The sequence below is a fragment of the Littorina saxatilis genome, linkage group LG8, assembly GCF_037325665.1.
Source record: "Littorina saxatilis isolate snail1 linkage group LG8, US_GU_Lsax_2.0, whole genome shotgun sequence".
In the NCBI taxonomy this organism is placed as follows: Eukaryota; Metazoa; Mollusca; class Gastropoda; order Littorinimorpha; family Littorinidae; genus Littorina; species Littorina saxatilis.
The window spans coordinates 64176964-64190392 of record NC_090252.1 but is presented as its reverse complement, the minus strand read 5'-3'; the positions used below and the strand labels follow the sequence as shown (position 1 = coordinate 64190392).

Sequence of the window (13429 nt, the reverse complement as noted above, 5' to 3'; positions counted from 1 at the left end):
ACACATCTAAGGTACTTTGAATTAAGGCACGGGCCTTCCCGTGTAAACACATGCAGTTCGCCTCAACGTTTCAGATCAAGCCAGGCTTTTACATAGGATAAGAGCAGCCCTTAACTCGGTCACATGCCAACAGTCAACAGTTTGGATGCTTTCTGCGTACGGAGGGATTTTTGTTAAGAATCCATTTAATTTCTTTTTGTCCATCTTACACCTACGTGTATAAGTGTGTACGGTACTTGGTTGAATTCAGTAATACATACATACCTATTTTTCACAGTGAGAGCATAATTGCCCAAAACGCTGCTAAAAGACCAAAAGATATTGTACATGTCAATGCGAGAAGACCTGTAACTTCAAGGAAAATGATAGTTTACCATTAGGTGGTGGTCAAAACACGGCCCACATCCTACGAGACTGCAGGAACCACCAGGTGCTGAGAGAGGAAATCTGGCCATTGCCGGAGTCCCTGCACAACAAGCTGTACGGGCCAGTGGCTGCGCTGCAGAGGACCACTAATTATATCTCAAGATTTGGACTCCAAGTGTGATCGGCGATCGAAAAGAAAAAGAAGAAGAAGATGACACGAGGGAATCAAGTTGAAAAGAAGAAAGTGAGAGACAGACAGAGAGAGAGAGTATGGATATGTGGGGTTGGGTTCTGTGTGTATTGATGTGTACTTGTGTGTGTCAATATGTTCTGAGAGTGTGTTTGTATGTGATGTTATCACGAGCCAAAAAAAAATTGCAGACAATAAAGTTTTATTTTGATTTGAATTGAATTGAATTGAAGTTTCACAGATCTAACTTCACCAACTGTTTCATTTCGATCAGAGTAGACCACGCCGAGGCTTTTGCAGCTGACGAGGTTCAACACGAATGTCACCATCTCTGAAGGTCATCTAAGAACTTGTCAGGCTGCCTACTCCCAACGCTTTTACATCTGCAATAGGGAGGCAGTGGGTTCAGACCGGGAACTAGTCAACCATGGCCCGGTTTTTAAAAAGTGTTACAAGTTTCAACCTTGTAAATACCAGGCCATACAAATGTAGAGGCCTCTTGACCTAGTTGGCGATGCGCACATCACCCGCCACGGAACAGCCGAAGTCGGCTCCTGTCGTATATATAATCCCCACGATCTACACCAAGTGGGGCATCCAGATCCAGATCCAGATTGTGATAAACGTAACTTCAACGTTGTCAGAAAATGGAGAATCGCGTGAGGCTTGTCAGTGCGACTCCACGACACTTCAAGGTGGCTGGCGTGGTTTCGTCAATAAACTTTCTGCCGTTACTGTCACACGAGGCAACTGCAGCGGGTGGCACGTACTATACGGATGTTGTGGGCCCTCTTCCGCCCACTTTGACACGCAGCAGCCACGAACACAATCAAAACAGCTCGCATCACAAACATCTTTTCCGTGAACTCAGGAGCATCCACATGTGGGGCAGTTATATATCACCAGTGTAGGCGTTGGGTGATCGACTGCATCAGGTTCTATTTCTCTTGAGCCGCACTAAAGTTATGGAACAATTAAGTGACGTCATACTGATGACGTCTGCAGCTTTATGATCGAAAATCAGTCGCACGTCACTTTTGTTCCATTAGTGCAGAGTCATCTCGAGAACGTGGCCTGGTTGAATATTCTCAGGGCAAACAATTCCATTGCTGGACATCCAGATGCTGATGGATTCACGGAATGGGTACCAAAGATGCAGATTGTCTTGTTGGTGTTCCTTAGCGCTATATTGCGTGGGTGCGGTAAGTTTGCCCTGCGGGACTAAAGCGCTTCGCAGGTTCTGTCTGTGTGTGTCCGCCCACAGGCGGAAGGTATCGTTCACTGGACCACCACTAGCATAGAAAGACTAAAAGGAATGTCACTAAGCTTCGAGTCTTGCTCCACTTACTTAAAAAAAAAAATGCAAACAATAATTGCCAATGCTGAGGACCTTTGTAACTGTACAAATACCAGGATAAAAGAATGTTCTAGGGGAAGGGCTCCTAAAAGTAAAATGGACCACTTTTTGTTTCATGCTGATAACTAGCTTGTTTTCTTGCGAAGAAGTTTCACTTTGTTTGTTTGGTAGTCCTTCTCTCTTAGGTTAACCGTTAGGCCTCAGTAGAGTGAAATAGCTTTGCTAGACATTCAGCAAAAATTAAATACAGATAAAATCACAAATGGTCCATATTAGGAGCCCGGGCGCCTAATATGGACCAGTGAAGCGGCCTTCACGAATCACTGTAAAAAGCCCCCTATACTTCAAAATAACATCATACAACTTAGTGTGCAAGTCAGACTAATTAAAATATGCTTGAGATTTATCTGTTTCGGGTTGATGAGAGCATTATTTGAAGCACACCAGGAAACTAAAGAAGCTTATCAAAAACAGAGTGAAAATAAGTGAAATTATCAACTTCCACAAAAAAAGACTATTTGTTATTTGTTTTTAAATCTCGAGGGATAGTTATAGGTTATTTTCAGCAAGCTTCTTAATGAATTAATGAAAATAGCCTTTAGCTTTTATTTTCTTCGATTTGTTGAAGGGGGTCCATATTAGAGGACTCACACATACTTTGAGATGTTGCTATTATTTTTTGTTTGCAGTAGAAACTCGGGGTCAACACTGCTAAAATGTAACAAATACGGTCTTAGCTGTCATATATAATAGCAATTTTTGTGTGATGAAAGCTTTGGCTGTGGACAGAAACGAGTCCGTTTTAGGCTGCAAATTTAGAGTGAACCCTGCCAAAAGTGAAAAAAAGAGAAAACGCCTAACGGTTTTGAGGTTTGTGTTTTGACATGTGCAAGTTATCCAGAGAGGGTGCATACAACCAATGAAATTGTTTTGAGCGCTCTAGCACCGTTAGTTGGTCAGAACAGGAGGTGGTCCATATTAGGAGCCGGTCCATATTAGGAGCCCTTCCCCTAACTATTTGTACCTTTTATGTTTAGCTGCCTGTCCGCCGCATGTTTTTAACCCGTATTCTGTGCGACCAAACGTGTCTGTCGCCGGTATCACTTCAATCCTAAAAGCTTGAACGGTTCTAACCCGAGGAGATTGTAGTCCGATGTGCTCATTCGTTTACATATTTTTTAGACCAATGAGCGCTAGTATGCATAGTCGGTGCGGCATGCATGATTTTCCAAGAACACATAAGACTCGAAGCTTTGTGACATTATATGTGTGAACGTGTGTGTGTGTGTGTGTGTGTGTGTGTGTGTGTGTGTGTGCTAGTGTGTGTGTGGTTGTTTGTGTGTGTAGGTATATGTGTGAGTGTGCGTGCGTGTGTGTGTGTGTGTGTGTGTGCAGGGGCGGATCAGTTGCTTTGTAAGGGGGGGTGCACTTTGAATCGAAAGTGAATGTGATGGGCGCGAAGCGCCCGAATTTGCTAGGGGGGTCCGGGGGCATGCCCCCCCCGGAAAAAATTTTGGCTCAAAGAAGCAAAATGGTGCCATCTGGTGCCATTTGAACTTATAAATGGTCATAGAATCAGCTTTCCAAATTTTTTGTTGTTGTTGTTGCTGGAGGGGGGTTGCACGTGCACCCTGTTCGCCCCCCCTCGTCCGCCCCTGGTGTGTGTCAGTTAACACACATACCCTGTCACAAAGTTATGTATTCACAAACGCACTAACTCACTCACTCACTCTTGTCATTCATTCACTCAAGCACACGTTCGTTTAGTCATAGACCATTTATCCTGGACCGCCAACTAGCTCTCTCTCCGCTCTTTCTCTCTATTACGAGGTAGCGGCCTCTCGCATTTAGGAACCTACGCTTTCATGGCCTTTCAGAAATCAGGGGGATGTCATATATCCGGTGTCGATTGTAAACATGGACGAAGTTGCCGAGGTAAGTTCTGAAAATGTTAAAATAAACTCAGCTAAAGTGCATATGGAACATGTTTTTCGATGAGTTTTGTTAAGTTTAGTTTGGAGTTTTGGAAAACCAGTTCATTGTCACCGCCCATTGTCACAAATAACTGGAGCGTGCTTTCTTTTCACTGTCTTCGAATCGTTGGCCTTTCAAACCGGACGCTAAGCGCCCCTGAAAGTCGAGCGTCGTAACCTCGAAGGGTCACGTGACGAGTTGGCGGTCCAGGCTATTTGGTCTCTGGTTTAGTCCATCACCTACTTCCCTGCGCACTATTTGAATATGAAAATCAATCAGTCAATCGTATCTGCCTCCTTTTTCTGTCCTCAGTAACTCAAAGGTGTCCAGCGGGCAGCGATCCAAATTCAGGTAAGTCGCTCGCTTACTGGCTCCATCAATGAAAGCACAGCCCTTTCCGTGCATACATTAGGCTGACCATAACTTGTAGCACAGGTACACGATCTACACGTTCCTGGTCCTAATGCTGCGTCGCTCACAACAAATAACGGTTTTAGGTGTGACGAAAAAAAGAACAGGGCCTGAGTACGGTGATAAATACGAGACTTATTTTACAACCATTTGAAAAATACATACATCCCCCGTGGCTGCCCGCATAACGAAATCGTTTTGCTCGTGTTTTGAACTTGCCAGTGTTACAGCACAGAGCAGAGTCCGTCCCGCACTTTGCTTTGTGTACACAAAGAAACTACAATGGGAAGAAGGATAACTTCCTCATTGGGTATGCTTAGAAATGAGAATGGCTAAATACGAGTTATTCCCCTTTTCTACATGCTGACCAGGCTGTCTCCTGCTTTGTCATGACTAGTACAGTCGATCTTTCTCATGCTGTGACTTGCTTTATTTTCACATTTTCGGTATTTAAAACAGCAAACACACACACACACACACACACACATACACTGAAGAAGTTTCCATTCTGATTCGGTTATTTTATTTGGTGCTATATGTTTGCTTCACATTGTTTCTTCTTTTACATTGCTAAACACATCCATAATGCATGCATGGCTCATTCGAAAGAGGGCAACTGAATAACTGATGCCCAATAGCAATAAATACTGAACAACTGAACAATAAATAGCAATAAATGATGACAGCGCCAAGTTTTTAAGTACAAAGTGAAATCATGTGACTGGACAAAGGCACAATTACAAAATACAAATAAAAAAATCGAGGCTCATTTTAAATTAAGTTCTCAGCTCATGGGGAAGCATAAGGTGACCCTAGAAACCGAAATTAGGAGACCTCCCGCCCCCAGGGCAGACTACAAAAAAAAAAGGGGGGGGGGGGGGGGCTAATTTGTGAAAAAGTATAAAAGGAATCGAAAACTGTATACATGTATTTAGTTAATACCCCAAAAATTGTATAGTATATACAATGTCAGACCCTAAAGAAAGTTTGTTAGTCTTTGCTTAGGCAAAACAAAGCAAAATAGCCTGTTTACGGTATCCCGACCAACCCTATTTTTCTAGACCAACCCTAGACTTTTTTTTTTGGCATTTGGAAAAAAAGAAAAAGAAAAAAAAAATCAATTTTGTTCCTGTTTTTTTGCAAAATAATTTAAAAAGATGGTTATAAAATTTTTTTAAGAAAAGCCGACCTACCGACCCTCTTTTTGTGTGCCTATGTTACTGTAAACAGACTAAAAGGTACATCAGAAACAACACACCAGGGAGGGTCCAAAATTGTATCAAAATATAGATGGTAGGGAATTCAAAATAAAAAAGACAATAGACAAAACATGTACTTCGGCTCATAGAGCCTTCTTTAATTTTTGACTCATTAAGTCCATGCTCCGAGAGTCCTTTTTTTAATTTTGAATTGCCTACCATCTATTTTTTTTATACAATTTTGGACCCTCTTTGTACGGAGAGAGTTGGCAATTGTTAATCACATTCTCTCATCTCATCGACTCTCCTTCAGCTCCTTGGTAACATGCGTTCCCGTCTCTGCCAGGATTGGACACAGCAGCAGATAACCGGTAAATATGTAACAGGCATAAATGGCAAAATAGCTCGCCTCGCCTGATAATATATGAGACAACTGTTCTACTACAAAGTCTTTCTTGGGAGGCTTGGCTAATTTACTCGCTCGTTTTACACGGGGTTCCATCGTTTTCTTTTCTAATCGGAAAACCTTGCTCCTCAGTTTGTTGACCTTCTGCCAAAGTTCCGCTTCACGAGGGGATGGGGAAGATGACGACTTTGATGCTTTACATCCTATGTCCTCCAGGATCGCCTGAATGTCATCTAAAAAAGAAAACACACATAAAATAACATAACCATAACAAGTTACAACCTGGAAGAAATTAAAACACGTGTAATTAAATCACAAAATGAAAATAAACAATAGCGTAGGAAGGCAGGCCAGAAATGAAGTGTATTAGCAACTATGGATACGATGTGGAACAATGATGGAATTGACCTTGTTTGGTACTGAATGGGTGAGGCCATTAGAACTGTACCCACGGAATACGCGCTATATAAGCTTCATATTGATTGATTGATTGACTGATTGATTAGGACAACAGTACCAGGTAAACTCCTCACACACCATGCCTCTTTCTTTCTTTCTTTATTTGGTGTTTAACGTCGTTTTCAACCACGAAGCTTATATCGCGACGGGGAAAGGGGGGGGGGGAGATGGGAATAGAGCCACTTAATTGTTTCTTGTTACACCATGCCTCTAACAGGATATGTTTCCCATCTTTACGTGTTGGAACTACAGGTACAATTTCATCCATCCATGCATCCGCCCTATACAGCTTCTTCTTCTTCTTCTGCGCTCGTGGGCTGAAACTCCCACGTGCACTCATTTTTTTTGCACAAGTGGAATTTTACGTGTATGATCGTTTTTACCCCGCCATTTAGGCAGCCATACGCCGCTTTCGGAGGAAGCGTGCGGGGTATTTTTATGTTTCTAAAACCCACCGAACTCTGACATGGATTACAAGATCTTGTGCTTGCGTGTACACACCAAGGGGGATAAGTCACTAGCAGGTCTGCACATAAGTTGACCTGGGAGATCGGAAACATCTCCACACTTAACCCACCAGGCGGCCGCGACCGGGATTCGAACCCTCGACCTTCCGAGTTAATAGACCGACGTCTTACCACCCCGCCACAGCGCCCGTCACCCTATACAGCAATTATCAACTATGTAACGGATGGGTTTAAACATTTTTTGATGTCAGGGTGTTCTTCATGGTTAAAAATCTCTTACCTGGTTGAACAATTTGTGCATCAGGCGACAGGTCGGTGCTGGCTTCATTTGTAGCTACCCTTTGCGATGGTGGCTTCCTCCCACTAGCAACCTGCAAATGCACAGCTCTTTAACTGACAAACTCACAACCAACACCCAGTCACAATGAAACAATTCTCCCAATTTCATGGCATTGGTCTTAGGCCACACAAAAAAGTGTATGTTTCTCGTAAGGCAAAACAAAAAATAATCTGTTTACAGTATCCGGACCGACCCTATTTTTTTCCCACCGGCCCTAGACTTTTTTTGGGGCATTAAAAAATGAAATTAAAATATTCAGATGGCTAAAATACAAAAATAAAAAGCCGATCTACCGACGCTATTTTTGGGGGGCCTATGTTACCTTAAACAGACTTTTTTTGTGGCCTAACATGACTAAAGGTGGAGATTTTTTTTCTAAACTTTTTTTTTTTAAACCATCTTTTTAACTTATTTTGTTGAAAAACAGGAAAACAATTGATTTTCGAATACCCCTTTTATTTTTGAAAATGCAAAATAAAAGTCTAGGGTCGTCGGGAAAACATAGGTAGGGTCAGGTGACCAGAAACATACAACTTTTTTGTTGTTGACGCCGACCCTATACTTTTTTTGCCATTTGGGGCTGTTTTTTGGCAAAATAAGTTCATCATATCATCATAATCAAGACGTCGATCCAAAATAAGTAACTTTTTTTTGTTGGCCTTATCATTTTTTTGCGCTAAATGCAAACAGGCATTATTTGATGGGAACAATGCTGGTTTTTTTCAATTCTTACATCAGCCTCAAACTTGTCATTACTCAACCTGCATTTAATAGTGTGCTTCATTGCTTTGCAAAAACCTAAAACCAATAAATAAATAACCTTCGGTGGTGGATTGGGCACTGCAAACAATGTCGGGACAGCATTCCACACAAGTGATCCTCTCTGCAGGATTGTTTTACTGGTTGGCCTCAAAGTGATCAGTACAAAGCTTGAGACCTTGAACATCAGCTGGCTGCAGCTTTTCAAAGTCCTCTCGCCTTGTGAATTGCATCCATATTCTGCACCTAGTTTGACAATAAAAACAACAATGTTATTGTTAAACTAAGCAAAAAGGAAAGACAAAAAATAAATCAGATCTTCAGTCTAAATCTAACGCTCTGCCTGAACGCAAAACGGATGAGTGATGTACCTTTGTACTGTAGTTTTCCCGTAAGCAAGGTTTGATAAAGATTTCGGCAAATATGCCCACGGGTAGTTTGTCATCAAGTGTAAACTGTTGTTTTGTACTGACTGCTGACTCACACTCACAGTCGTAAGTACAGTGTACACAGGCACAGGTACACACGCAGACACACGCGTACATAGTACAGCTAGTACAGAAATCTCAGGATGAACCGATCCATGCTATGTTTGTAATATTTCATTTGCATATTAGTTCTATAAATACTGTAGTATCATAGCAGACAAAAATGCCCAGAGACAGTTGGCTTATCTGAGTGAGTTGACTCGAGCCATTGCATTCTCATTCTGAAGAAGGTAAACCTGATGAAATAATCACTGCACAACCCACCTTTTTTCTTCTTTAGGGAACTTGTGGAAAGTTTTCCCGAAGCAGCTCTGTTTGTAACGGGCGTTCTTGCAACAAAAAGCCGAGCACAATTTACCACCACCTCGCACGCGATCGGTACCTACGCGATCCGCCATTTTGTTTTCGCCGTCAGCATGTGACTAGGGACGATAACCCACAAACACTTTTTCGCATTTTCTTCGCAAGTTCCACGTCTTCCTTATGTACAGTGTTTGGTGTACATCACGTGCCCCCCCCCCCCCCCCCCCCCAAACACCCGCACAACTGACGCAACATTTTCACGAGAAAAACACGTTTATTTGTTTGCTTTGTCTGTATTACACATTTCTATTTACATTTACCACTGACACACCAAAATGTATACTTCAGTTTGCAAGTCAATCGTGATCATACAAAATAACGTTATCACGAGACGAACAGAGATCTCAGAGATCGTCTGCTTCTCAAATGTTTCGCGCAAATCGTGTAATTTCTATTTTTGCGGAAACCTCCCGAAGAAATGCAATCTCAGCGGCTTCCACCTGCAACATAGTCGTGCTTATTTGGAATGTGACGTCCTGTTCTTCGTCAGTCACACCTATCTCGAAAACTAAGCGTCGCACCGAACCAGCGCCCTTCACTTATCCCTGTTATTAACAAGATCTATAGATCCGCACTTTTCAGGACGTGTACGGGAACGTGTACGGGTAACGTCATCAAATCTAGTTTTTACGTCATGCGTTTGCCAAGATCTGCAGTCTTGGTGGGAGCAAAACAACGTATGCATTTGGAACATTGGAGAAAAAAGTGAGTCACGGGTGATGCAATATCTACAGTTATTTATTGACATCTGGCTCAAGTGGTGTCTACTAACTTCACGCAGTTGAATCATATGTCTTGAATCTCTACTGTCACCGAACGAATTTGTTGCTGCGCACCGGGGCCACTGTGGGCAGCGCACCGGGGCACTATTTGTGCTATTATGCTCCTTCAAAGTGTGTAGCATTCTGTTTTTGGTTGCGACCGTACTTGAGGATCTTTGTTTGTTTGTCAGCTTGTCCCGAGGGGACACAACATTAGCTGTCGTCTGCTAGCTATTGTTTTCTTCACATTGTTACCTGAAGGGACCTTGGTTCCGCAAGGTCTATAGGCCTGTCCCTTACAAAATTGATTGAATAATGACCGCCCTCTTCAAGCACGACTGTCAATAAAAAAAATATATATATTTGAACATGCTTGAAGAGGACGGTCATTATGCAATCAAGAAGCCACTGATAAGCCCTTCCCCAGTATGTGGCAATCATCTATTGCTTTATTGATGTAACCTAGTGCCAAATGTAGCCGAGTGTCCCTTTCTCTCTCTATAAACTCAAACAGTCAAAACAAATGACACCGGTTATATAACCAGGTTATTTTATTTCCAAACGGTGTTATAGGGAAAATGTGGAGGGTTTACATTCAATAGAAACTTCTTCCAATCTTCTAAACTTTCACAAAAAGACACACAAATAAACAATAACAATACAGAGACCCTAATCTAGAGAAAAAAAAGTCCGACCAACCAGGTCACCGAACCGAACTAACATCCGGAACAATACTTCCAAAAATATTCTTTAAATCCCCTCTCCAGAAATAGATCAAAACAAAACAAACTTCACTTTAAAACTGCTCTCCAAAATACATTCTAGATCCACACTTTAAAATTAGAACACAACAAAACAAACAATACCCTGAATTCTTACTCTAAACTCTGTTCTAACCCTAAACAATCTACTAAATCCCATCTACAAAAACCAATCTACAAAACCCCATCTACAAAATCTAACTGAACCCCGTCGCACATTCCGCCCACTCTGTAAAACACAGAATGCACGCCGTAAGCATACATAGACAACTCAACAATTTCAACCACCACAAACTAAACAACAACAAAACTTATCATTCCTTCTAAAAACAACATGCCTACAATACAGTTCTCTCAAACACTCAAACGGTTTTCTAAAACATTCAATAAACAAAACAATTTTCCCGAACATTCGACTCACAAAACAATCTACTTAAACATTCAAATACATCCTCCCAAAGCATGTCACAACCCGCATACTCTAATGCTGTTTTACCCATTGTACAAAAAGAATACCATATGAATAACATACCCGTCACAGAAAATTCACATTACTGTTATCCTCCGCGGCAGACACGCCACGCAAAACAGCGCTGCAGAAATGTCAGCCCATTAGACAACACGTCTGTTCTGTTCAACAAACATCAGCGAATGGAGCGGCCCCAGCCTACATCACGTAATCCTACGTCACAAGGTCAAAACAAACTCAAAAAACGGTCATTTTACCTATGCAAATTAAAGACTCGGCTCTTCCGCCAGACCATTTCAATACAGACAAAACACAGTCTCGGAAAGCTTAGTGGATCCCCGATAGTACAGGTTTGAATCCTCGATAGCACAGAGGTATCATGAGTTCTCGAGTTCACGGATGCGCAAAGGTACATGTGTACCGTAACTGTCGCTCAGTCACCAGCTCACATCGAGAACATCGTCTACTCTTCTCGTAGTTCAATAACAAAAACAATAATAGCACTTTATTGTCCATTAAAATAGTACATAAAAATGGAACATTTTCTTCCGCTGAGAGTTCTTGTAGTTCTTGTTCTCATTGTTTGCAATACACATGCGCGGGCAGGTACAGGCGCCCGCAGGTGTATTCCCAACGAAGTTGGAGGTAAGCTTATCCAACGAACGAATACTGAGATCGACTTGAGAAATGTTAATGTTCTTCCCGATAATACATGATAAACTGAGAAGGATCCTTTGTTGCCAAACTATGGCTACAGTTGGGGACAGAAGTTGCCAAACTTTAGGAGGCCTACGTTGATCCGAATATGGGTGGATTTCCGCGGATTTCTTTATTTCTGATTTTTATTGACTAAATGGAAGAACGCCAAAGTCTTTTTCTCAAATAGGTACTCTTTCCAGTCACTTCATTCAGCGACAAAAAACGAATCTTCAATTGTTCATTCAAATGCACACCGACACTGTGTCCAATAACGTCCTGAACTATCGAAATTTGAATTTGCATTAGTAACATCTAGACTGATCCATTTGTTCACCTGCAAAGCAGAACAAACCCACTCTTAAAAAGGACAAAACGAACGAACGTCAGCGTCATTACCTTTCGTGTGTGGGTGTGTGTGTGGCTGAGACAGACAATACTTTATTCACTGTAGTACTGGCCCAGATGCGCAGCAAATTAGTGCCCAGGTCAGTATACAGCCCTCAAAACAGAGACATAGCCCGGTGCGCGGCAACAAAATCGTTCAATGACGCTAGAGATTCAAGAAATATTACTCAACCGCATGAATTTATATTACACCACTTGAGCCATATGTCAACAAATAACCAATAATTATATTTCAATTCTCTGCAGCTTATTTGATAAGCTTGATTTTTCGTAATAACTGTGGAAGGTCCGAATTTACACATACTTCACTGGCCCCGGTGCGCAGCACATAAGTGCCCCGGTGCGCAGCCCTCAAAATAGAGACGGCCCCGGTGCGCAGCCCTCAAAATAGAGACATGGCCCCGGTGCGCAGCCCTCAAAATAGAGACATGGCCCCGGTGCGCAGCCCTCAAAATAGAGACATGGCCCCGGTGCGCAGCCCTCAAAATAGAGACATGGCCCCGGTGCGCAGCCCTCAAAATAGAGACATGGCCCCGATGCGCAGCCCTCAAAATAGAGACATGGCCCCGGTGCGCAGCCCTCAAAATAGAGACATGGCCCCGATGCGCAGCCCTCAAAATAGAGACATGGCCCCGGTGCGCAGCCCTCAAAATAGAGACATGGCCCCGGTGCGCAGCCCTCAAAATAGAGACATGGCCCCGGTGCGCAGCCCTCAAAATAGAGACATGGCCCCGGTGCGCAGCCCTCAAAATAGAGACATGGCCCCGGTGCGCAGCCCTCAAAATAGAGACATGGCCCCGGTGCGCAGCCCTCAAAATAGAGACATGGCCCCGGTGCGCAGCCCTCAAAATAGAGACATGGCCCCGGTGCGCAGCCCTCAAAATAGAGACATGGCCCCGGTGCGCAGCCCTCAAAATAGAGACATGGCCCCGATGCGCAGCCCTCAAAATAGAGACATGGCCCCGGTGCGCAGCCCTCAAAATAGAGACATGGCCTTGGTGCGCAGCCCTCAAAATAGAGACATGGCCCCGGTGCGCAGCCCTCAAAATAGAGACATGGCCCCGGTGCGCAGCCCTCAAAATAGAGACATGGCCCCGATGCGCAGCCCTCAAAATAGAGACATGGCCCCGGTGCGCAGCCCTCAAAATAGAGACATGGCCCCGGTGCGCAGCCCTCAAAATAGAGACATGGCCCCGGTGCGCAGCCCTCAAAATAGAGACATGGCCCCGATGCGCAGCCCTCAAAATAGAGACATGGCCCCGGTGCGCAGCCCTCAAAATAGAGACATGGCCCCGGTGCGCAGCCCTCAAAATAGAGACATGGCCCCGGTGCGCAGCCCTCAAAATAGAGACATGGCCCCGGTGCGCAGCCCTCAAAATAGAGACATGGCCCCGATGCGCAGCCCTCAAAATAGAGACATGGCCCCGGTGCGCAGCCCTCAAAATAGAGACATGGCCCCGGTGCGCAGCCCTCAAAATAGAGACATGGCCCCGGTGCGCAGCCCTCAAAATAGAGACATGGCCCCGGTGCGCAGCCCTCAAAATAGAGACATGGC

General features: G+C 43.6%; 1 protein-coding gene and 1 long non-coding RNA gene across 2 annotated transcripts in view; one reads left to right on the top strand and one right to left on the bottom strand.

The window, feature by feature from the left end:
- Positions 1-4804: 4804 nt before the first annotated feature.
- Positions 4805-8919, bottom strand: LOC138974164 (uncharacterized). The gene is made up of 2 exons (XR_011458332.1): positions 7990-8919; positions 4805-7200 (listed from the first exon to the last, which is right to left on the bottom strand). It is a non-coding gene; the product is annotated as an uncharacterized lncRNA (long non-coding RNA).
- Positions 5812-13429, top strand: part of LOC138974154 (uncharacterized) — a 47289-nt gene continuing 39671 nt past the window's right edge. The window contains exon 1 of the mRNA XM_070346850.1: positions 5812-5868. Coding sequence (XP_070202951.1) covers positions 5823-5868 — 46 coding nt within the window. The 5' untranslated portion in view covers positions 5812-5822. The remainder of the gene's footprint in view (positions 5869-13429) is intronic.